General features: G+C 37.7%; 1 protein-coding gene across 1 annotated transcript in view; it reads right to left on the bottom strand.

Annotated features, from left to right (window-relative positions):
- Positions 1–25,041, bottom strand: part of lrp1bb (low density lipoprotein receptor-related protein 1Bb) — a 401,537-nt gene that overhangs the window by 44,655 nt on the left and 331,841 nt on the right. Inside the window, exons 61-68 of the mRNA XM_036590747.1 lie at positions 23,716–23,904; positions 23,483–23,631; positions 20,037–20,130; positions 19,366–19,482; positions 17,172–17,291; positions 15,043–15,162; positions 4,061–4,177; positions 3,138–3,244 (exon numbers count right to left, since the gene is read on the bottom strand). Of these exons, the coding sequence (XP_036446640.1) occupies positions 3,138–3,244; positions 4,061–4,177; positions 15,043–15,162; positions 17,172–17,291; positions 19,366–19,482; positions 20,037–20,130; positions 23,483–23,631; positions 23,716–23,904 (1,013 nt within the window). The remainder of the gene's footprint in view (positions 1–3,137; positions 3,245–4,060; positions 4,178–15,042; positions 15,163–17,171; positions 17,292–19,365; positions 19,483–20,036; positions 20,131–23,482; positions 23,632–23,715; positions 23,905–25,041) is intronic.

The raw sequence follows: 25,041 nt of genomic DNA, 5'->3' as shown, positions 1-25,041 counted from the left end.
ACTGAAAAGCTTTGATTTGTTCACTCAGGCAGCGGTAAACTTTCAGTAAGAGCAAGTTTATTGAGGGATCAAGTGGAACGTTAACTAGTGATTGAACACATGACACTCTCTTTAAAATATTTAGTAAGTAGTGGTACTTTTTGGCAATGGCAAAAAGGTAATTTGTTGTGTTTGACAGATTTGAGGTTGAACATAATGACTGAGGAAAAGTGGGAAAGGCTTAGCAGCTCTAGCTGTAAGAGACTCCCTCATCCTGTACTTTTTCATTTGTGGGTTTCATTCATGGCTGCATATCACTGTACGTCTTAAGACGCACCAACTGCAAGGAGTGTATTCCTACTTTCCAATGTTTACCATTATTAAAATCACAAAGCCAGGCCTAGAGCAAACCAAAGGCAAGGAGACATTACAGATAAATCAATACTCATGTTGACAATGTTACCACTCGTTTTGCCACTTTGGACTCCGGGCAAAAAGTGGAAAATGACTGACATGTTGCTACCTCTCATTACAGCTTGATGTATTTGTCCAAACTCGACTATTCGCAGCATGTTTGGACATCCTTCCTCAAATATTTATCCAAATCGAGTTAAAATTTCATGTTCAGCTTTCTCAGAGCCCATCTGCATCACTAAATGGATGCTGGCCTGCACTTGCTCTTGTTTTAGTTTTTCTTCTTACGTTATTCTCCTTTATTACCTTAAAGAATTTTTAATCTTAAACGCTGGAGTCACTCATCTTGTCCTTTGAGGCCCTCAGAAGAGCAATGTTTACGCAGACGAAATACTTCTGAGACGTGGATCGAAGGCTTTGCTTGATAAATAAATCCGTTAAAGCTGAATTTATATGTAATTTTGGAAAGTTGATAAATAGACTACTAATGTTTTAAATGTTGCTTACCAATGATGAGATGATGGCTGTGATTCATTTGTTCAAAGGGTTTACAAGTACAGTAAAAACTCTGGTTCAACAGAAGCTTAATAATAATAATAAGATTTATTTTCTAAATACAACTTTGCACCTTTACAGTTGCTTAGCAACTCCAAACCTACTTGAGAAGCCTGGCAGGTAATGTAAAATTCAAACTAGCCACAGTTTTCTTTTTAATATGGAGCCCCTTTGCTGATTAATATTTACTTGTATGTTTATATCATATTCCAAATTGCACATAATGTGGTCATTTGTTGCCAGCAAGTTTAGTGTTTATGGTTTCCCAGGCAGCTGTTCTCTGTCTGCTTCTGTTTGTGCACATGTTCAGATGTAGAAATAAATCTGATAAATGATATACATGCCCTGGAAAACAAGTTACTCCCCTAAAATCTAGGTATGTTTCTCGGATTTCATGATGCCTTATAAAGGCTTTAATCTGATCTAAAAGATCAGCGCATGCTGTTTACATGACCGGGTAACTGCCAAAATCCAATAATGATCATATTACAAGTGTGCATGTATATGAACTCATTGGACCTGATGTACTAAACCATTTGTGTTAGTTTCAAGCACAAATCAGACTTACTCTGCCTGTGTATAATATAGAAAAGTGGCATACAAGCCTAAACGCGCAGTTTATGGGCCCTGCGCATGGTAAAACTTAAAATGCACTTCTCTTCCTCATACATATGCAAATTAGGGAGGGCTACACAAAAGTGGATATGGAGATTTGGAGAAAGTTTGTTCATCTTGTGGTGGCCTGTTTTTCATCGCTTTTCTTCTGCCTTTTAAAACCAAATACGCTTTAAGGTCTCAAAAGACATGTTGTTGAGATACTTCTTTAAGATTGGCAGCAGAAACAGCAGTTAGATGGAGGCATGAGCCTGAAAAAATGTTTACCATCAGAATAACACTGTTTAAACTCTCGGGACCATATATATATATATATATGTCAGAATACGCGGTGCAATATATGCCGTGATGTGGCTGCCATACATGCGCGCAGACCGTGTTATTGTTCCACAAACTCTATTTTCTTAGCTGGAGTAAAATAACATCCCTGTAAGATGTTTTATTGGGAAAGAACTTAATTTATCTCTTCTTCATTGCACTTTTATTTTCTGTTTTGTCTTGAAAACAGAAATAAATCCTTTGCTTCACCGTGGCTTTTAAACTCTGTGCCTTACATCCTTGAGCAAGCAGTTAGTCAAAGTAATATGCTGCAGTCTTGGTGAATCCAGACGCATTTTGGGTGCATACTGTGGTCGCAACAAGGCACATTTTGTGCTGCACCTGCGCACGTACTTACATCTGACCTCTGCATCATTCTCACAAAACTGACCAAAACATGTCCATAAACATTTGAGTATCATAAGCATTACACATATAAAAAATAGTCATATAATGTATTAGATCAATTGGAGCTCTGTATGGTACAGATTAACAATATCATGTTGGATCTCTTACTTTAATGATTTCCTTAAACTGTAAGGATGTGAACCAAAACATCAAAATATTCTGTGGCACAAATAAAGAAGGAAGAAATTCAACAGCCGTCAATGTGTTGTTGGAGATCAAATAGCAAACCACTGTATTTTGCAATACACATCAATAAGTAGCTTTAAAATTGAGAGTGAAATGAGAAGTTATACCAAGATATATCATCAAACCTTACTGTGTTGTAGCAATTAGAATTTGGTCACTTAAATTGGAAAATTTACTAAAAATCAATTTAAAAATCAATGAAATCATTCAGCGCCCATTTTTAATTATTTAACCAGCCGTTCATTGTTTGTATATCCAAAAATGCAGAAAACATGCTAGGTTTTCAAGCTGGCTCCCAGCATTTGGCATGTTCATTAGAATAACCCGTCTATGTTATAAACTAACTTAGCAGGCGCCATCATCAGGGATGTGGAGTATTATTTGGAGTTGGTTATGGGTGGGACTACACTCTGGTTTGGACCAATATTTGAGGCTTAAATATAGCGGATCCCCTCATCTTGCATGACTATGAAATGCAGAGAGCAGTATGGCTTTTTGCTACATTTCTTTCCTACAAGTTAATACATGCAATTCTATCTGTAATTCCTGAACACAGTGAAACACATGCTGAGTGAGTTTTTCCTGGCTAGAGAAAGATTGGTTGTAAAAGTAAGCCTCCCACTGCTTCCTCCTGGAAGAAGTGATGTCCAATGATCACTGACCTCATCCGAATTATCGACGCAGTCGTAGTCACCGTCACAGCGGAAGCGTGCAGAGATGCAGTCCCCATTGGCACAGGCAAAGTCCTTATGATTACAGGTCACTGGCTCTGCATTGAAAAAAGGGGCACAAGAATACAGCTGAGATAACACAACCTAGGCTTGAGAAGCTGTTGAGGCTCAGAACTGTGAGCTCTAGTAAAGGACATAGAAAGGAAAGGGAGAAGAGAAAATTTCATGGTGGCCATCATTTGGACATGAAGTGTCACTGTACCATCTGTTTGCCACTTTCTTGCAAGTTTTGCAGGCAACTGCGAGGAGCTATTGCAGGCTAATTAGCAATGAAGTCTTTTAAAAGTGTCAAGGAGAACATTAAGGATCTAATTCTACCAAACACTGAGCATGTGGTAGCAGATATTGCCAGTTAGCCGTGTCGATGTAAGCCCATTTCATTTTTGGCAGCTAAGTGAAGATTACAGTCCAGAGGAATAGCGTATACAGTTTAAGTGACTCTGTCCTAATGTGGGAAGATGCAGAGGTAATACAATGAAATACAAAATCCCACACATGCAGGGCTGGATTTAAAGCTATTTCTGCTCATTTCAATGAAGATAACTCTTTTCTACACATTACACACTTGATTACAAGCTTCCCTGTGGCCTCAAAGGGCATGAAAGTGTGTGAAAGGAGCCTTGAAGCTGAAAGCTCCAAAAGAATGCTTGTTCTTTGATTTGTAAGAACTTTGGCAGCAATTAACAATGGACTGAAATAAACAAACAGAAACTAAGGCAGAGAGGCTTCAAAAAAGTCTTTTAACCATGCCTCAGAAGAACCTGCGCAATGTTCCGTAGCAGATGAAACGATTGTGCGCAAACCGAAGGCCTCCTAACAGCTGTAATGCGAACAAAAGAGACAGGGCGACTCACTGCAGTTCTCCTCGTCGGAGTTGTCTCCGCAGTCGTTCTGGCTGTCGCATCTCCAGTGATCCGGGATGCAGTTGTTATTCTCGCAGCGAAATTCATGAGGTCCGCAGGTCTTTTCATCTTTTTCATCAGCCGCAAACAAACACACAGATGAAAATGGCTTCAGAAGTTCATGAATATTAATATGCCGCCACAGCACTTCGACACGTAATCATCATTTCCTCAGGGTGTCCCACTGCATGTTTGACACGGAGTTCAAAACATGCCCGCACTCGAGAGGCTAATACAGTGTAAGATGAAATACCTGACTGTGTGCCACTGCCTGACACACACATGCGTGTGAACACACACACACACACACACACACAGCCTGCAGCCTCAACACTTAGAACTTACCACCAAAAACTTTGTCACCTGGGCTCAACTATCTTCAACAACCCTAATGAAGACATTTCTTCCATTTTCTCCTCATATTTACAGTGCATGCAAACATATGCATCTACACACATCAACTTCACATACATAATGGCATTTATTAATCAAAGTTTCCTAAAAAGAGTGCAGATTTGACTACCTTTAATGATGTACAAACTACTCTGTGTCTAATTCATGAAACTTTTATACACTGTGGAAACAAGCAGAGATTTGAGCACAAATGATGAATCAGTCAGTGTGTGAAAACAAGTGCCAGCCTACCAGTACCTCATTTACATATCATTTACATAAGGCACACCCTCGTTCATGCAGATGTTTCAGTAGGGATACTGAATAAAATGAAAGATGGAGTTTGAGGTCAAGCTGAGAGTGCACTGCTCCCTCTATCGACCAAACTCTATTTACCAAACTAGGTTAAAATTACCACAACTGGAAAAAACAACATGTAAAACAAATGAAATATCTTCTCTAATATGGAATGATGTGATTGTATAGTTTAACTGTCCTAAGACAGGGGTGTCCAATCTTATCCACAAAGGGGCCGGTGTGGCTGCAGGTTTTAGTTGCAGCAAAGCAGGAGCACACATAATCAGCAGTTTGAAGACTGAGGCTGACTAAACAAGTGGAATTTGGTGTGCTCTTCTTGCTTGGAACAAAAACCTGCACCCACGTTGGCCCTTCGCTGATATGATTGGACACCCCTGTCCTAAGATAAGATATTTAAACACTCTAATATTAACTTTGATGAATAAGGGGGTATTGTCTTTGACTTTGTACTAATAAATATGAACAAAAAAGTATGTGTTCATAGGGATAAACAAAGACACATTAAAAAAAAGAAACCACAAATTAATAACACTAATAACATTAGTACTTTAGTACTTTAGTGGTATTCTTGGGATCATGCATAGAACCCTTCTCCAAACTTGAAGAGCTGAATTACTGCCAGAGTTTTGTTTGTCTAAATATAAATTTTAGGCACATCTCTGTGCTTCCTTTTCTTTTGTGATACACAGTTTATAGCTTTTTCCACTTGAGTATTGTTGAATAATGTTCTTCCTGAGAACCTCAATAAGCTACGTCATCTTTGTAGCATGACTGCTACTTGTTGCGTGAAATCTTCCCAACCAGTGGCAACATCAGGCTATAATAGCCAGAATCTGGTTTTTAATCTAGTGTCTGAATAGTTAGAATACATACTTTTTTGTTCATACTTATAGGTACAAAGTCAAAAGGCATTATGTGTGTAATTGTAAAGTGGATATAAGCACTAGAAGTATATTAAATAAGAAAAACTGGTAACACTTTCTATGAATGTCGCATTTGTAAGCATCTATAAACACACTTATAACATGTTATAATGTATTCATAAGGCATTATAAATGTGGTTATAAATATTTATAAAAATGACTTACACATTTACACTTTATTGCCATGTTTATTGTACATTATGAATTTTTAATATAACGCATTATAAATAGTGCTAATAGCATGTTATAATGTCAGTGCCAAAGAAGTCAGTCCAAGCTTGGAGAGCGTAAAGTAAAGACAAATAACAAGCTAACGGTGGTGTACATTACCTTTCCCACATTGGGTAAAACACTGATGGCAGCACTAGTTTAAACTCTGACATTTGAAGCCTGTAATGCGCTTTATTGTGTATGTTTTACTGTTTCAGTAAATTCTTCAGTAAATGCTTCAACTTGAAGCCTCACTCTTAACACTGGAGGAGGCTTTAGTACAGTACGCTTCACTTTACTTAGAGTGGACAAATACGACTTAGGAGCTCTTATAACTTGTTATGATCAGTACTTATAATGTATTAACAATTCAATGCATAATAAACATGGCTATAACGTATAATGCATTTTTATAAATATTTCTAGCTATGTTTATAATGTCTTATGAATGCATTATAACATGTTATGAATGTGTTTATAGATGCTTACAAAGGTGACATTCATAGAAAGTGTTACCGAAAAACTGTGCCTAAATACTTGTTTCCACTCACTGTATGTCCCACAACTTTTTTTTCTTTTTATTTTAAAGTTAAGATCAATTTATGTTACATTAAGACAAAAAAATCACCAGCTTTGGGGACTGAAGTGGACTGTAGTTATACAGAACTGAATTCTAACAACAGCAAACAAAAGGCTGCTTTTCTTCCAAAGATGCAAGCCCTCAGCAGCTCTGTCATTAGGGGGAAAAAAGCGTGAGAGCGTCTTCTCAAAACCCTTAGACGGATAATAAATGCTGCCTAATGGGTTTCAATGTCATAAAAATACATTCAGAGTGAAAAGAAGCTTCTAAAAGACTGTCAAAAGAAGACATCGTCTAAGAAAGTAACAGTCCATCTAATTGAAGTAAAAGCAGTTTTTTTCTGAGTTACAATAAAATGACTTCTAATTAAACTCTTTCATAGTTTATAATAGATGTCAGAAGGAAGAACAGGCTAATCTTTCATATTAAACTCAGATTAACATCAATACAGCAAAATGTATGAACTGCTGACACCACATGCAGTGCTATAATGCCATAATTTCTCCACTGATAGCTAAAACCCTTCAGTGCCTCAGGGCGGGTTGCACCAACAGGTTTTAGATGGTCTTACCTGCTAAGCTGGTCATAGCTAAGACCATTTTTTTGGATTTTATATCTGTTCCACGTACTAAAGTCATACCCAGGTACAACTAAGACCAGTCGTAGGGCCGTTAAGGCCATTACACACTGAACGTGATTTATTTTTGTGATTTATTCAGACAACAGTAAATTAATTTGAACACGTGTAACTGACAGTATTGTAGCGTCCTGCCACTGGTTTGTGCTGCTGTGGGAGTGCAAGGGGCGTGACAGTGCAGCGTGCAAGGAGGCTCATGGGATGTGCTGTGTTTGTGGTAGGAGAGACATTTGGGCCCAATCCCATTTCTTCTTTTTACCCCTACCCCTTGTTTTCGAGGAAAACTGAGTTACAAGGGTTAGTGGTTAAAAACTTGCCCTACGAAACAGGACAACCCTCAAATAAAAAAAAAAACAACAAAACATTGCTTCATTAACAACCTACTAGCGCGTCTTCAGTGATAGCAGAGAAGGGAGAAGTTCAGCGACCTCACTGCTGGGCTTTAGTTACATTTAGCGCATCAAATGCTTTCAAAGAGGGGGATACGACAATCATTTATTATCACCCACTCCAATTATTTGGTGATACGAAGCTAAAGTCAGCTATTCGCTAGCTTCTTGTTCGAATTTTCCCGTTCCACCTTAAATGGTGCAGCAGTTACATTCTGGCGCTCCTGGCGTCAATACTGCCAGACTATTTAAGGTGGAATGGGAAAGTTAGCTAGCTACTGAGAAATTAGCATGCTATTAGCGATTTTTTTTGTGCTTGTTATGAAGAAAACGACCATAATACATTGAAACGACATTAAACTAAGATAATACAATAGTTATCGTAACTTTTTAACAGAGAAAATTCTCACATTTGTGGGTTTCTTCGGTCGCTCACACAGCCATCTTGCCGGTTATTCTTTTTTTTTCATAACACTTGCCCTAACACTTCGACCTACCCCTCTATCTCAACTAAAATTGGGACACATTTACCCTAGACGTGAACGTGCAAAACAGGGGGCTAAGTGGTAGGGGGCAAGGGGTGAAATGGGATTGGGCCTTGGTGTCTGTGCTAGGCTGTGGGGCAGTTTGTGTGGGTTTAATAAAACGAAAAAAAAGAAAATGTGTGGTTAGGAGTGACCTGCCTGCTCTCTTGGCCATTTCTATGGGCTGAGTGGTAGTTCTACCTTGCTGCATGTTCAAAACAAAAACTCACTGACCAATCACTGCCAATGATGGTGCTGATGCATTCCAGCAAATACAAGTTTTTCACACACTCTAACATGATCAGAATCTCCGAAAACAGCTCAAACTGGTCTACAAACATCTGAGTTACAGCCTGTGTAGAAGCACTCAGAGTTTCAGCTTCTGAATGAAGCGATGAAGCCCTTCACGCTACTTTCATTTTTCCAAAATAGCAGCCCAGTGTCACCGTCTGTCTGTCCTGCTGGGAGCAAAGAATTAGCCTATATTTGCACTCTAGACATTTTGTGCTTCGTTTAGTGTGGAGCTGCATCTCCAAAATCAGCTCAAACTCAGCTGAGATCCCAGCTGTGAGTGAAAGCACTCGCAAAGTTTCAGCCCCTGAATAAGATGGAAAGCATCCTGCACTCTGCCACAGTTTGCCAGTTTTGTGAGGAGTAACAGAATTTTTGGGATAAAGCTTATATATATATTTTTGCCTATATATATATATATATATATATATATATATATATATATATATATATATATATATATATATATATTCTGCCCTTTTTACTCTTTATATTACAACACATCTGTGTACATAGTTTTGATGCAAATAAATCGTGTCTGAATATTTCATTTGCATTTTTGTGTTGCTTTTTCACATCGTGAAAAAATGGTGTGTCATGGCCCTTACGGCCTTTTGCATCGCAGGATGATTTGAAAACAACAACAACGGCTGCTAAGCAACCTGTGTTATTACACTAAATGTAATCCATGTACTTACTACTGGCTACAGCTAACTTGCCAGTGCAAGGTGAAAGTAATTTCACCAACAGTAAAACTGACAAATTAATTTAATTATAGCGTCTGCTTACAACCACCCTGATGGATAAACACGATAAATTAAGGCTAAAAAAGGGAGAATTTGGAAGGACAGTGCATTGTAGAACAGTGGCTCACAGTCTTTTTAAGCTATGACCATCCAAAAATACAGTTTGGGGTTTGTGACAACCTCCCTCTACACTCACCCCTATGACACACACCACACCTCCACATAGGGAGATCACCTCTGCAGTCCACTTTTGTTGTAAGCACTTGCTACATCGCTAACCTATGCTTCTACTTCTAATGTGTTCCAGGTGAAGACTTCTATCATATAAAATGGCTACAAAACGCACAGAAGAAAATGGCATTTTTGACCATAAATAAAGGAAGAACTATCTAATTAAGTTTTAACATGTATGGGGATATTTGAAACAAAGGAGATTGCCTTACAACTTAACCTGGCTTTACACAGTGAAACTTTCATGCAACTAGTTGTTGTGAGTTTCATGCAACATAATTTCTGTGCAACCTGACAGTTACACAAATCGATTCAACAACAATCCAAGTTGCACACAATACATTTGGATTACTCCACTTTTTAGGCAAAATAGCAGCATATTTTGATACACTGTATCATTCTTGCTATATAAAGCAATTTACATATTTGCAGCATTCTGACTCTTTTCCAGTCGTCATTATCTGACGTATCTACTTGTCTTTAGTTCTTTACTATATATTTTCTCTTTTTTATCTACTCTGTGAATGTTAAGCCTTTGAAAATTAATATTTAAATATTCCTTACAGTTGTACTTCATCTCTTGCTCATCCTGTCCTAGAAGCACTACAAGCTCATCATGGACAGCTTCTCGGTCTCTCTGTAATACATTTTATCCTTTGGATCTCAAAGGAATCTGAGAGCTCTGTGTAATTTTAGAGGGCATTAAAAGAGGAGGAAATGAATCTAGCTACATAGATCATGATAACAGCAGGCACAAGCAGCCATTTAAAAAGCTGTTGGTGTTAGTTGGCTAGTTAATGCAGAAACATTTCCTTCAAGTAACTCACATTTGTTGTGAGCTGGCTCAGAAAACTGCTATCTTCTGTTTTATTTACTTGTCCACTGATACTGTGAAATCCATTGCCTGAAAGTGTGTCATTCAACTCGATCATGTGATGTGTTATCAGCTTTTTCCTTGAAACTTGTTCCATGAAGTTTAATTGCTTGCAATTGTTGTGGCTCAGTTTCAAATCTGTTGCAGGACACTTGACAACATGCATAAGTGCAATTTAATTTCAAGAAGGGGTGGGTGCTAAGGCAAAAATATAACATTATGATTCTTGAGAACATTTTCATGAAATAAAATATGTATCATGATATGTAGTTTTTCTAAGGTTTAATATTTTGGAAGAGTAAAAAACAGAACGATTAGTGCCACATTTAAAAATAATATGAAAAACAATGAATATGGTGATTTCGGTTCAATGTTTGACTCGCTCTGTTGCTCTGAAAACAAATAAACAGGACTAATTATGCTCTCCTTGTAATGAAACATGCAGTGTTCTTTAAATACTGATGATATCCACAAAATGTTTGGAAAAGCATTTTGTGGCCTAATGTGTCAAGATGTGTGATAAAATACTGTCATACTGCCCATCCCTAGTTTCAAGCAACTAAAGTTGCATAAAAGTTTCACTGCCAGCAAGCCAACCTTAGCTGATCATGTACTGTTGATACACATGTAAAGCAGTATGTTAACTGCGTGGCTATGTGTTGCTTCACACAGCGTCGGTTAACTCAAGTCTCTTTAACTGGTGCACCGTGTGCTTAGCTACACAATGAACTTGCTTGCTTAAAGCAGTTAACACGGCCTAGAAATGGTCTAGAATTTGATTTTATGCCTGCTTCATTTACGCCCAGAAAGGTATGACTGCCGACTGACTTACCTTAAGCCCTGCTGATGCAACCAGCCCGTGATGTCAAGTCTAGCAAAATGGATCTACACTTCGGCTCTGCATTAGTGCCATAATAAGTAAATTTTGCTTTTGAATATTACAATCTTACTGATAATATCTGATGTACTACAATATCACTGTGAAAGTATGGAGCCTTAAAACTGCACCATCTAGATAAAAATCTACAATTACAAACAGACTGTCACAGATAAAGCAATAAATGACAGAAAAATCAATAGAGGAAGACAGAGAGAGGTCGACACACCTCAGCTGAAGAGCTGCATGCACAATGCCTTCTCTGCAATCTATTCATTGGCTGGAAGTGCGTTTTGACACATTCTGTGTTAGAAATAATCTATAAAACTCCTATGCTCAGCCACGGCAATCACGCCAATTGTCTTAATCAAACCAGTGGAGAAAATGTTTTCTTTTCAAAATGGCCTGATTATTGATTCTGTTTTTCTCAGTCAACAGCAGGAAAAGACCACCTTGTTATACTTGCCAGAGAACATCACAGGGTTTTGTAATTAACAGGTCTGCATTCGAATAAAACAACAAAACATTGCAGCAGGTGATTTTCTTCTGAGATAACGAATAAGAGGATAAACTGAAATGACAAACAGAAGGATTACCCACAATGCATGCGAAGCCACAAAAAAAGCAAAACAATAAGTGTAATATCTGGGAGAAAGGCGAACGTAAACTTTTTTTCCCTTGAGCTTCTGAGGAGTACTTTCAATTCTTTTTACAGAGGGAGACTGCTCTCAGGGTTATCTTAATCCAAAAGCCGAGCGGCTTCATCACTTTAAAGCTGAGAAACTCTAAAAAGTCTGATGGGAAATATTTGGAGCAAAGCAGTGATAGATCGTAGGATAATCCATACACCGCAAAGCTGAAAGAGCATCTGCTCTTCAGGCATTTTTACAGAAAGATGAAAAATAACAAACCTCAAAAGATACATTCCTGACCTGCCTTTAGGACTGGTACGTTTTTAGATCACAATATCTCATATATGGCATTACATTCCCTATTTCTTTCTTACCAATATTTTCATTTGAAGGTTGTTTTATAGGGACTTGCTGACATTAATTATTTATCTACTATTCATATCTACTATGAATTTTAGCAGTGCGCAGAAGTCAGAAACCTTTTCCTTTTCCAGTCAAAACGAAAGTTCTTCATTTTCAGAAGATATTTGTGAGGAGATTAGATACAAGATAATCCACTTACATAAGCAAGAGGAAAGTAAAAAAAATAATTAAAAAAACAGGAGTTTCTAAAATTGGAGTTTAAAAAATGATTAAAAGATATTGCGTAAATGGGACTCCTAACAACTGTGCATGACTTGGTAGACCACCAAAACCGCCCCATCAGATAAAGAGTACTTAAAGCTTTCATCTTTGAGAGAGAGAGAGGAGAAAATCAAGCTCCACTTTTGCTTCAGATCTAAAAAAATCCACAGGTGTTTCTGTCCATCCTTCCACTGTGAGAAGACAGCTCAACACTATGAATCTGAAAGGATGTGCAGCTGTTAAGAAGCTGTTACTGAGAAAAAAATAGACAAAAAAGAAGAAAATTTGCAAATTAAACAAAGAAGCTGCTGGGGTTCCCAGAACAATGAACTGACTGCCCCAGAGTGCAGATTTCTTTGAAAAACTAAAAGCAGGTCTCCTGAAAAATGTCATTATATGTAGTTTTGACTGGAAATCAAATAAATGAAGGATAGTCTCTGACTTTTGAACAGTACTGCACATATATATGCATTATATATACACACACACAGTCTACTTGATAATTGGGCAGTGGAAATGTTTTTTATTGTTCCTCTGTAGTCCAGCACATTGGAAGTGAAACAAGCACAGAATATCAGCTTTAATTTGAGAGTACTTATATTAATGCAAGTCAGATCATAGTCTAGGTCTAGATCCTGCCTGTAATGCGGCACTTTCAGGTCATACTTGTTTTGAGGGCTTTGATTCTTCAGTCAGGTGATTAACCTGGACAGTTATGAATATTCCACCTTCTGGCCCTGAAAAATTCTATAGTAGCTTTAACAATGTACTTTATGTCATTGTTATGATGCAAGATGAATCACTTTCTACTGCGTTTTGAATTACTTAGGTGGATTTGAGTTAAGACGCTTCTCTACACTTCAGAATTTATCCTGTTGCTGCAATAGGTAGATACATTATCAATAAAACCAGTTAGCCTATTCTACTGGCTAGGGGGAAATAAGCTGGTATACTTCGGAATATATGCAGCTCCTTTGGTGGTCTTTGGCATATCTATACAAACATCCAGTATAGTGTTCATTATCTGTCTAAAAGTACTCTTTGCCTACAAATCTACAAAGGCACAATCCATTGTGGTCTGCTTGCTACTTCTAAGCTAGCCTGTGTGATCTTGCTTCTTTTCAATCTTGCAAATAATTGATTTTGACACACTCTGACTATGTGTTTGTTTATTCAGGTTTTTTCATCATGATTCAGGCTCATGATTGCCTGCTGTATTGGCACTGATATTTCTTTGATCTATGTGTTGAGAGACAATAACAATAGACTCAAGATTCAAAAGCCACAAACAAAAACAACTCTTTTTGTTAGCTCTCTTAAACTGATGATGGAGCTACACACAGCTGGCAAAGAAACAACTGAGCAGACAATTGTGTAGTTACTTTCAGGCCTTTGAAATGGGGGGGGGCTACATGGTTCATGTATATGAATACAAACATCATCACAGAAAAGCTGACATTCTGCACTTAAACCTAATAGCATCATTGTTTCTAGTCTAAAAATCTTTTAAATTGCTTTTAAAGCATTTTCTTCAGCAGACTATGCAGCCAGTGCTTGTAGGAGACCTACAGAAAAATCAATGAGCAGCAAACTAACAAACGTAATTGTGAAATGGAGAGCTACAGTTCCCCTTAAGCGCCTCCACTGTAACAAGAATCTATGAGCTGTGTGAATGAGAGTGACAGGCTACAGTGATGTCAGAGTTGGAACCTATGATTCTATATATGATATATGATACAGTCCTACGCAAAAGTTTAAGTGCCGCTGGTCAAATTACAAGCTTTGTTAATGTTCGAAATAAGTTAACACATCCACTACAGAGAATGCACTTCTGCACATTAAATTGCATAATTACTGTTTATTTGCTGAACTTAACATATTGAAAGAAAAAAAAAAAATACATTTTAAAAATGTGGCATGTGCAAAACTGTACACTACATTTAGCAGAAAAATATAACATTTATGACATAGAGGATGTGTTAATTTATTTTTGCTTAGAAAATCAACAAAACATGTCATTTGTAGTATTCAAACTGTTAACCCTGCATTAACATCTTGAACTACTGAAAGTAATACATACATTCTGATGAAACATATTTGTCCACATGCTTGGGCAAATGTGACAAATGCGATTACTTGTGACTTCACTTGTTAGCTATACAATAAACTGTGATGAATTATTTGAATCATGTGACAGCCCTATTTAAAATGAATAAACAAAAGCAAGAAAGTGTAGTCCGGTGACACGTTTCATATACAAGAGTAATGCTAAAGCTAGCAGTGGTCATTTAGTCAAATAAAGGATGCATGCAGGACAATTTAGTTTGACCACACAAGTCTTTCTAGCACGTCAATTTGAGAGAAACCACCGTATCATCAGAAAATCAGCACTTCTACTGACCGAGTCACGTTGGAAGGGAAGAATGCAATATGTGAGGCTCTTACTGATGTGCTACTGTCAAACTAAATCAGACGTTTAGGCAACAAAACAGGCCCTGGGGAATTGTTACAAGCCACAGCTAATAAAAGCCGAGTGGTTCTTGATTAAGGCTGGCCTCACTCCATCAGTGAGCGAGGAGACTGTGGAAGCATGCAGAATTCACATTAGCCCCAATCACTATCTCCCACAGTCCTGCGAGGTCAAAAGAGTTTGTGATTTGTGAATAATAGGGCTGGATCACTCACCACAGTTCGCCTCATCAGAGCCGTCAGCGCAGTCTGGGTCCTCGTCACACACCCACAGCTTGGAGATGCAGTGCATGGTGGCTTTACACTGGAACTGGTCTGGTGAACATGTGCTCTCAGCTGGCACGTGTTCAAGAAAGTCAAAAGGAGAGATGGGAGACATTTTTTATAAAATGACAGGGGGTGCCCTTCGGTTAAAGCAAAAAAAGCACATGATGGATTGTATTTTACTTTACAAATCTTCAACTGGTTAATGGGCAAAGAAGCTAACAACGTGATGCTTTAAACAGAGGTTTAAAAGGGACAGCTCCAACTGAAAATGGACAATTTTTATGTATGAGAATGACATAACTGGTTAAATTATCAAAACAAGAGACCACATGTAAATGGAAAGGTCATGTAAATGCCCTATTAGGCTGGAATAAACACAGAAGGTTTTGCATCATGACGAGGTCTATTACAAATGTAACTGGCAGGTTTAGGGCATACAAGCTGAGAAATGTTCAAAGCATTAAATAGTCCATACCATAAAAAACAACTTTCAAAACATACCATTTGCCCCCTTGTCCATACAGTCCATATATGGAAATAAAGACAGCCCATTTTTCAAATTCTCTGTCTTTTGGAATGTCACAAAAATGTGTACAGCACTGTGCAAAAGTCAGAGACCACCCTCCATTTATTTCATTTACAACCAAAACTGCCGTTAAATACAAGTTATTCATTTTTCAAAAGACATTTCTGAGTAGATTAGATTTCAGTTAATCCACTTGCAACGTCAATGGAAAGTAGGTGAAAAAACACAAGTTTCCAAAACTGGAGTTCAAAAAATGATTAAAGGATACAGAGAAAATGGGACTCCTAACAACCATGCAAGATCTTGCAGACCACCAAAACTGCTACCATCAGATAAACAGTACTTAAAGCTTTGATCTTTGAGAGAGGGGAGAAAATCAAGCTCCACTCTTGCTTCAGATCTGAAAAAATCCACAGGTGTTTCTGTCCATCCTTCCACTGTGAGCAGACAACTCAACACTATGAGTGTGAAAGGATGTGTAGCTGTTAAGAAGCCATTGCTGAGAATAGAAAGAAAACATGCAAATGAAACAAAGATGCTGCTGGTGTTCTCAGAACAACAGACTGACCACACCAGGGTCCAGACTTCAGCGTCACTGAATGTGTTTGGGAGCAGAGAATGCAACCAACTTCTAAGACTGAACTTTGGAGTTGTGGAAAAATATTCCTTTGAAAAACTGACAAGCCTTCTGAGAAGAATGGAAGCTAAAATAAAGACATAAGGACCAAATATTGAAAAAAAATGATTATATTTAGTTGCTGAGGCTTTTGTGTAATTTTCTGTTAAGTATATATTTGCCCCTTTATTTACTGACACTGAAAAAACTTGTATTTAATGGCCATTTTGACTGGAAATCAAATAAATGAAGGGCTGTCTCTGCAAAGTATTGTCACTTTTGCACAGTATTGTAAACATCTACCTGTTACGTCTGCAGCAGTTTAATCCATTCATTCACATGAATGAAGGAGTATTTTAATGAATGAAGGCATAATACAGGGCAGCCCACCAGAACAGAGGTTGTTTACATATCAGCCTTAAGGCACAGCAAGAAAACAGCCTGTTTAATTCCAAGGCATAAAGAGTGGTTAAAAAATAGTCATATTAAAATGAATTACGACTGTTGGTGGAAAATAAACCCACATAAACGTCACAAACTGAAGAAAAATGTAGGACATGGGTCTTTTACTGTTCAGAGAGTGAAAGGTACATCTGGGGAATGAAATACACCTTCCAACAAGCAGCCTCTTTATTGTTCAGTGACATCCAATTCTACCTTTGGCAGGAAAGGCCTTTGGTCTGCACTACGCTCGAGCTTCTGAATGCCTAATCAGTGCCTGGCTTTGCTGCTAGCTCCCGCCCAGCTGAGACTCATTCAGAGGGATAAAAGCTACTTTGAGATCTGTCAGTCTGGATCATTAATATTCCTGAGGGAAAACTGAAATTTGGGATGGTCTGTCTCATTCTGCCACAGCACTCTTCAATTCAAGAGCATGAGACCAATTATTGCCCAAGCTTAGCAGCGGGAGCAGAAACAAGGGTCTGCATTTCTTACGACAGTCTGTTTCATCCTCGCCGTCCCCGCATTCATCCTGTCCGTTGCAGCGCTGATTTATTGGGATGCACTTCTGCTTCCTGGTGCACTTGAACTGACCCGGCAGACAGATATATGTATCTGTGGAGAGAGGTGGCATTTCAGCGGAAGTGCTGAGGGAATCATGTTTCAGGATGAGAATCGCTGCAGGGTGTCATCACCCAGTGTCAGAGGAGGACTGCTATAAAAAGGAATTCAATTATATAAATCTGAAAGGAATTTTTTAAAGGATGAGTAAGAGGAATAATGTACTGGTGCTGCATATACAAACCTCAATTCCAAAAAAGTTGGAATAGTAAGTGAAAAGCTGATAAAAACAGAAATCAGTGATCAGTAAATTCTGTTTAAATCTACTAAGTGAATATATTTCATGTTATACTATATGAATTTTATTGTTTTTCCCACCAAAATACACACACTCTTTGCATATTTGATGCCTGCAACATGTTCAAAAAAGTTGGGACAGGAGCATGTTTACCACTGTGTTACACAGTGTTGTAGTCAACGCCACTAGAGGCGAACCCAAGTCAAGACCAAGATGAAGACCAAGACCAAGACCTGGACACATCAAGTCCAACTCAAGACCAAGACGAAGACCGAGACCAAGACCGAGACAAAAAAATTAAATACAAGAAAGGGAAAAACGTAAAATGAATGCAGTCCATTGTACATTCTTTATCATTCATTATACATGATATATGTATTAATAAATAACATTTATATTAATAAACAACATATTTAGTAAAATATAACATTAAATAATATGTAGTCTATAAATATTATCGTTATTATATTAGTCCAACATTGCATTATAACTTTTGGAAGTAAGCGACGATGAGCTTCTTCTCTCCAAAACTTGTTCAGAATCACCACCTAAAGGCAACTGAACATAAACCTAACAACATCCATTTTTATTGTTAAATGAAAACATAGTGATAACATTCCAATCTGCCCCCTGGAGATGTTTGAATTCTGGGACCGATGAACATCAATAAGCAAATAATACCCAGGTTCTCAACCTAACTTGATTGCACGGTCTTGAGAACAATTTCTCACACCACGAGTTCACATTACCTCGTTACGGGACAGATTTCAAACGATGTTGAGACTGAGACAAGACCAAGAGTTTACAGTCTCAAAACCAAGAAAAGACTTGAGTACTACAACATTAGTATTACACCACCTCTCTATTTAATGACACCTAATAATCATCTGGGGACTGAAGACGCCACTTGATCAAGTTCTGGACGTAGAATTTTTTGCCATTCTTTCATCATATATGTCTTCTGCTGCACAACCCTATGGGGCCTTTATTGTCATATTTTGTGCTTCACAATGCACCACGTTTTCAATGGGAGGAAGGTCTGGACAGCAGACAGGCCAGTCTAGCACTCACACTTTCTAACTGTCTCTGAATCTTTTGATGATAGTATGCACTACAGAGGGTGAAATACCTAAAGTTTGTTGAGGAACGTTGTTCTTCAACTGTACGATTATTTGTTGTTCCATTCACTGATCATCCCCATACCCAAGCGTGACTCCATCACCAGTTTAAGATATTGTTTGAACATTTCACAATGTTCCTAGTCTTAAATTGCCCCGTCCCAGCTTTTCTGGATTGTGTTGCAGGCATTAATGTCAGAATAAACATATATTTACAAAAACAATGAAGCTGATAACATAAAACATTAACTATCTTGTTTAAATACAGCTCAAATCAGATTTTCTTTCTTTATTATTTCACATACCGTCCCAACTTTTTTTGGAACCGAGCTTTGTATTATATTCATAGCTGCATGGAAATATTAAATATGAAAAACACTAAACCTCCAGTCACTGTCAGGATTTAAACCTCTGCTGCCACCAGTATATTGTGATTACCGTTGTAAATGCTTTCTAATGTTTTCCGATGCTTTTAAAGTGGTTATCGATCGCCTGAGAGAGTTATGCACTATAAAAGATTTTGAGAAAACAGCAGTAGATGAGTTGCTACTGATAAAAATATTCCATTTAGACATCAATGCTGGTCTGTGGTGCATATTTTATATGATCTGCATCATAAGGAGTGGGAGTAGGAGCAGCATAGTAAAAGAATTAATGTGGCAAAGAGAACATGGCATTTAGAGTGTGCTTTCAGAAACATTGCTCGGCTCACCGCAGTTGGTCTCATCCGAGTTGTCCCCACAGTCATTCTCTCCATCGCAGATGAAGGGAGGGAGGGCACACAGACCTGTGCCACACTGAAAGCGTCCTGGCTGACATTTGAATTCCGCTGCAAAAAACGGCGATTAACAGTGAACTCGCGGGGATATCCAGCAATTTGTGCATGGATGTGTGTTTATAAGCCTGTGGAGTGAGGTCATCTGAAATGGATTATTCAGCCGCGGTTCAATTATTCCTGTGAATGCTGCTCGCTGAGATTTAATGCTACCTGCCCTTTTCAGAATAGCAGCGTTCCATTTATTAACATCAGCAATTGACAGCCTGTCATTTTCTGTTTCTTCCACATGTGAGGAATGTGACATGCAGACCTTCATAAACTCAGTTTTTCATCAAGTCAATCAAAAGAACTAAATTAAAAAGCCCAGAACATGTTTTTTTCTCCTCAAAACTGTGAGTCACTGGAACATAACTAACAGTAATCAGCATCTTACATGGGGAGCATTTAATTTTCATTTGAGTCAACACAGTAAGTGTCAAGCAACAGCGCTCTCCAAGGGGGGCAAAAGTGTTTTGAGGCTAGAATAACCATTACTGACAATTAGCGCTAATGATCTGTGTGGTCCATATGGCCATGCTGGCTAATGCTATGGGTCAGACACTTACGGCAGTCTGCAGGCTCATCAGATCCATCCCCACAGTCATCCACGGTATCGCACTTCCACCAGAACGGGATGCACTCATCAGTGCCACAGCGAAACTGCAGCACAAATCCATCCACACAGAAATATACTCAATCCAATGAGAACATCATGGATTAATTCGCACTCATAGATCAACGTAGGGCTGTAACTATAAAAAAATTCATTCGCTATCAAGGTAACTTGAATTTTTAAGGTCAAGTTTTTATTTTTCTTTTGTTTCTATGTATAGAATACTTCATTTAACACTGTATTAAACAATTATTGTACATATGCTAAAAATATGCTTTAAAATGAATGTATACACTTTGATTAAATTATATTGTCATGAGAAATAGCACATATTCAGACAACATTTTAAATAAAGATAAAAGAAAAAAATGCCATGACAAGGTAGCTTACCTAGAAAACAGTCATTAAGTTAGCCTAGTTAGTCAGTCAGAGCTGGATAGTAATAGAATATACGTAACAGCATTATGCAGTGAGGACAGAAAAAACGGCAATCGTATTCTAATACAATTCGAATACGGGAAAATAAAAACAAAAACAGTAATCATGTTGCAGATATGGTTGTATGTAATCACCCACAAATTACATGTTTTGTTGATTTTCTAAGTGAAAATAAGTTAAAACATTCTCTACAGGAAACAAACTGCAAATGTAGAGGATATGTTAACTTATTTTCACTTTTGAATACAATTGTATATTATAAATGAATAAGTGAATACTGGCAGTGAATATATTAAAGCAAAAACATTAAAACCACTTTTATCATTTATGGTGATTGTCTTGCATTTATCTTTAGGTGCTAATTTAGTCTGCTAACAGCAGATTTTATTGAATTTATTTTTTCTTTTGTAAGAACTTACTGCTCGCCACTTGATGTAACTTGATATAACCTGTATCCTTCAGTTTTAACTTAACAACCCCCTTCAATATGTTTAATATAGCAATGATTGTAACTTAGAACTGATGGAGCCAAGTTAAGCTACGTTCCGCTTTTTTCAATGTAGACAATTTCACTTTTCTTCCACAGTTTTTGCTGCTGTTCATTAGAAGTGACATAGGCCTTTACTGTATTCAGGACTTTGTAAGCTAAAAATAGAGTTGGGATGAAACATTTCTCCCTACGTCAAAGAAAATGAGCCAAACTGAGGCTGTAACTGATATCGACTAATACGTCTAAATGCTCATCCACCAAAATATTTAATGATATGTTGACGTGGTCATGCACAAACAATTAGGTATTATTATTTTGTTTCATTAAACAGTGCAGTTTTTTGTTGATCTTGTGTTTAGTAAAAGCTGTCTTGCTGAAATTGTTTTCTTTTATGTTTATTTGAATATATGACTTGAAAAAGATAATCCAAAAGTAATGAAAGTAATCAGATAGTAGATAGTGGATTTAGATTACTGATTAAAGATTAAAGATTACTTTTATTAACAAGTAATCAGTAATCTGTACCAGAGCACACTATAAAAATAACCCTCCCAGCCCTGCTTATAGTAGCCCTATTGGATTGTTGATAGCACTAAGTAAAAGCAGCATGTCATTGTGCCAGACACAGGTTGGAAGTTCTACTTTGCATAACTCTTTTCTGTATCAGGTAAAAATAGTTAATGATGTAGGCTTATAAACATTAGATGTGTAGGCCCCTAAAGATGCTATGTTTAATGAAAATGTCCAAAACGCGTGACGGAAGAGACGAGGCACAGTTTGAGCTTATGTTTTAAAACTAGAAAGGCCGAGGCAGCAAATTTGACCATTTTGAAATTTTGAAATACAAAAACTTTGACAAAATAAATCCCCCTTATCAACTGTTCCCTGACTTTTACTAAATTAGTGCACACTGCTGTTTGCCACTGTTATGAGATCAATATTTCAAAGCAAAAAAAAATTCTGAGGATTTCCAGCTTGTAAGCAGTCATTTTGACTGTATACATTAGACTGCTGGCTCTTTTTGCCCCATTACTCTAGTGGTCCAGTAGAATGTCATTTTTGCAGCTGTTACTCAGAAGTTTACTTATCTCATCTGATTCACCTCACAAAATATCCAGAAAGAATTGGCGAATGGTTTATAAAGTCTGATCCAGAATAGAACTGAAAAAAACTGTAGCAATACTATGATCTGAGTGAGATGCTGATGATGGTTGATCCCTGTTTGAGGAAGGCAAGAAACATTGTTTTTTATTGCAAAAGTGCCTGCATTCAAATTCTTACATAGTCTTACCTCTAATAGAACAGAACAGACCTATACTAAAACATATTGTTGTTAGTTTTATGTTTTATATTAGGTCAGTTTCAAGCAGTTTATATTAACATTTCATTTCATTTCATGTGATGGTCAATTTGACTGTTTAGCAGTAAAATAAATAGCTTCCACCACACAACAGAATATTACCTTTATGTGTTGTTGTTCTTTTTTCGCATGTGGAAATAATTCATTGAAACACAATGCTTTTCTAAAGCCTGGTTTACACTGGGCATTAATTGTCACAATAATGCTGTCGCAGACAGAAAGTGCAAATGATGAGAAAATACTTTGAGGGAGAGGAAGAAAGAGATGACTAATTAATTAAGGTAAAAAGTTTTTAATTAAGGTAAAAACTTTACTGCTTCCAAGTTTAAGAATATCAGCTTACTATACTAGCCTGGCTCAGCCTTCAGTTCACATACAGACTGACCTGCAGTGGAACAGCAGAGCTAGCTACCACAAAGTGAACAGAAAAACCAGCCTGCTGACCTTAAGTTCACTTTGGAGAATCAGCATTTCATGTAGCTCTAGCCCAGTGTTCCCTCCAGCCAAGAACAGCTCCAACCTCTCCTTCTTAGCCATTTAATACAGCTTTTTTTCAGACAGAGCATTGCTATGCCAAGAGTTTTGTTTGGTTGTGCTGCTCTCTTTTTTGTCAAAAAAAGGAAGTGCATTCAGAATGGTTCATTTACTGGCATCATAAATCTATCGTCAGATAACCTTTGTCGTACAATCTGACATGCAGACTTTGCAGTGCAGTATTTGTACAGCCAGACAGTACTGGTTCTGGTGTTTATGAATTAAGCAATAAATGATTGTCAAAACTGAGAAATTAAATTTGCCATACAGACATTATTGCATATGCCAATGATACAAAATAATTGTTTTGTATTATTCTCTGGTGTGGTATAAATAAGTAGGTCAAATTTAAACAGTCAAAATCACCTCTATTGACCTGTCTAGTAGTTAGGAATTCCAGCCTTTCTAGTGTTAAATCCTAGCAAATCACCAGTAGGAAAGTGCAGCATAAAAAAACTGTTTCTTCTTTTAAGGGTCGAACATGAATCTGATCGATTTCTGATCACGCTATGAAAACTTTACACCTTTTAGGTCATTGCAAAAGACCCAGAACGAGACTAAGGGAGTGATGTCTGACCTGGCTTGAGGTGCAGTTGGAGAGGCAGGTTTTGTTATCAGCGGCCAAGTAGAAGTTTGTCGGACAGGCACACTTGTGACCTCCACCAGGGGATAAAAGGCACAGGTGACTGCAGCCGCCATTAGCCACCTGACACTGGTGTTTAGGGACTAGAAAAGAGAAAAAAAATGGATTTAAAGAGAAAATGCTTTACCTGTAGAATACCAGTAAACCTCTGTTAAGGGAATCCTTACCCTCAGGCTGGCGCAAAGGGTGATAAACCGTTATGGATTTAATGGCCTGCCAGGAATTGAGAAGCTCAACAGCATGGGCACCAGAGGTTTTGTGAGCACGGCGGAGAGACTTCGATTTGCCATCTGTCCAATAGATGAAGTCCTCGAACAAGGTCAGACCCATCACACCCTGGATATGATCGTGAGGAACTAAGGAGAAAAGTATCAGTGAAAAACAATGTCAGAGTCGGTTCATGAACTACAGCACTGTACAGAAGCCAGAGACCACTCTTCATTCATTACACTTCCAGTGAAACAACTAGTCATTGAGTATGAGTTATTAATTTTTCATAAAATATTTCTCAGGAGATTAGATAGAAGACAATCCACCTTCATAAAGAAGGGGAAGGTCAAATGAAAATAAATTCAAAAACAGTTTCCAATAGTAGAGTTCAAAATGTGAGGTTCCTAACTGCACAAGATCTTGTAGATCACCAAACTGTCTGAAAGTATCTGAAAAATCCACAGGTGTTTCTGTCCATCCTTTCACCGTGATAAGACAACTCAACACTATGAGTCTGAAAGGATGTGGAGCTGTCCAGGTGATTTTCTGAGAACAATGGACTGACCACCATAGAGCACAGACCTCAACATCACTGAATGTGGTTGGGATTATTTGGATCGTGAGAAGCAGAAAATGCAACCAACTTCTAAGGTGTGAAAGGTGGTGTGAAAAAATAACCCTAAAGAATTTCTTTAAAAACTGAAAGCAAGTCCCCTGAAAAGTTACACTTCAAAACCTTGAAACTGCAGCAAGTGCAAGCTGCAGTAGTAGCACACACCGTGCTTTGAGTCCTTCCCTATTGTCAGTTAAAAGGTGGGGGTGGGGTGGGGGCGGGGGGGTGTTGGAAGAGGTTGATATATTGCTGCACCAATTGACAAGGCTGTTCCTTTACTGTATGAAATGAAATGGAGGCTAAATACTGAACATTTGGTATTATATTTAGTTGGTGAGGCTTCTGTGTAATTTTCTTTTAATAAGCTTCCTGAACTTGTACTTAACGACCGATTTGATTAAAAATTAAAATAAATGAAAGGGGGTCTCTGACTTTTGCACAGTGCTGTATAATGCATATATAAAGTTAGTTAAAGTGTTGCATAAGCCCAACAATCCATGCGAGTAACATATTGTTGCTGTTTTTATGTTTTGAGTTTTCCAATTTTTTTTAGTTTTCCACTTGAAAACTCTAGCTGCACTCTACACTGGATGAGCATTTCAGGGTGAATGGATCAATTGAAACAGTCCAAATGGATAGGTATGAAATCCCCTTACATTACTTTACATTA

This window comes from Colossoma macropomum, unplaced genomic scaffold (genome assembly GCF_904425465.1).
Source record: "Colossoma macropomum unplaced genomic scaffold, Colossoma_macropomum, whole genome shotgun sequence".
Taxonomy (NCBI): domain Eukaryota; kingdom Metazoa; phylum Chordata; class Actinopteri; order Characiformes; family Serrasalmidae; genus Colossoma; species Colossoma macropomum.
Note: the sequence above shows the minus strand (reverse complement) of the source record. Positions and strands in the feature narration are given on the sequence as shown.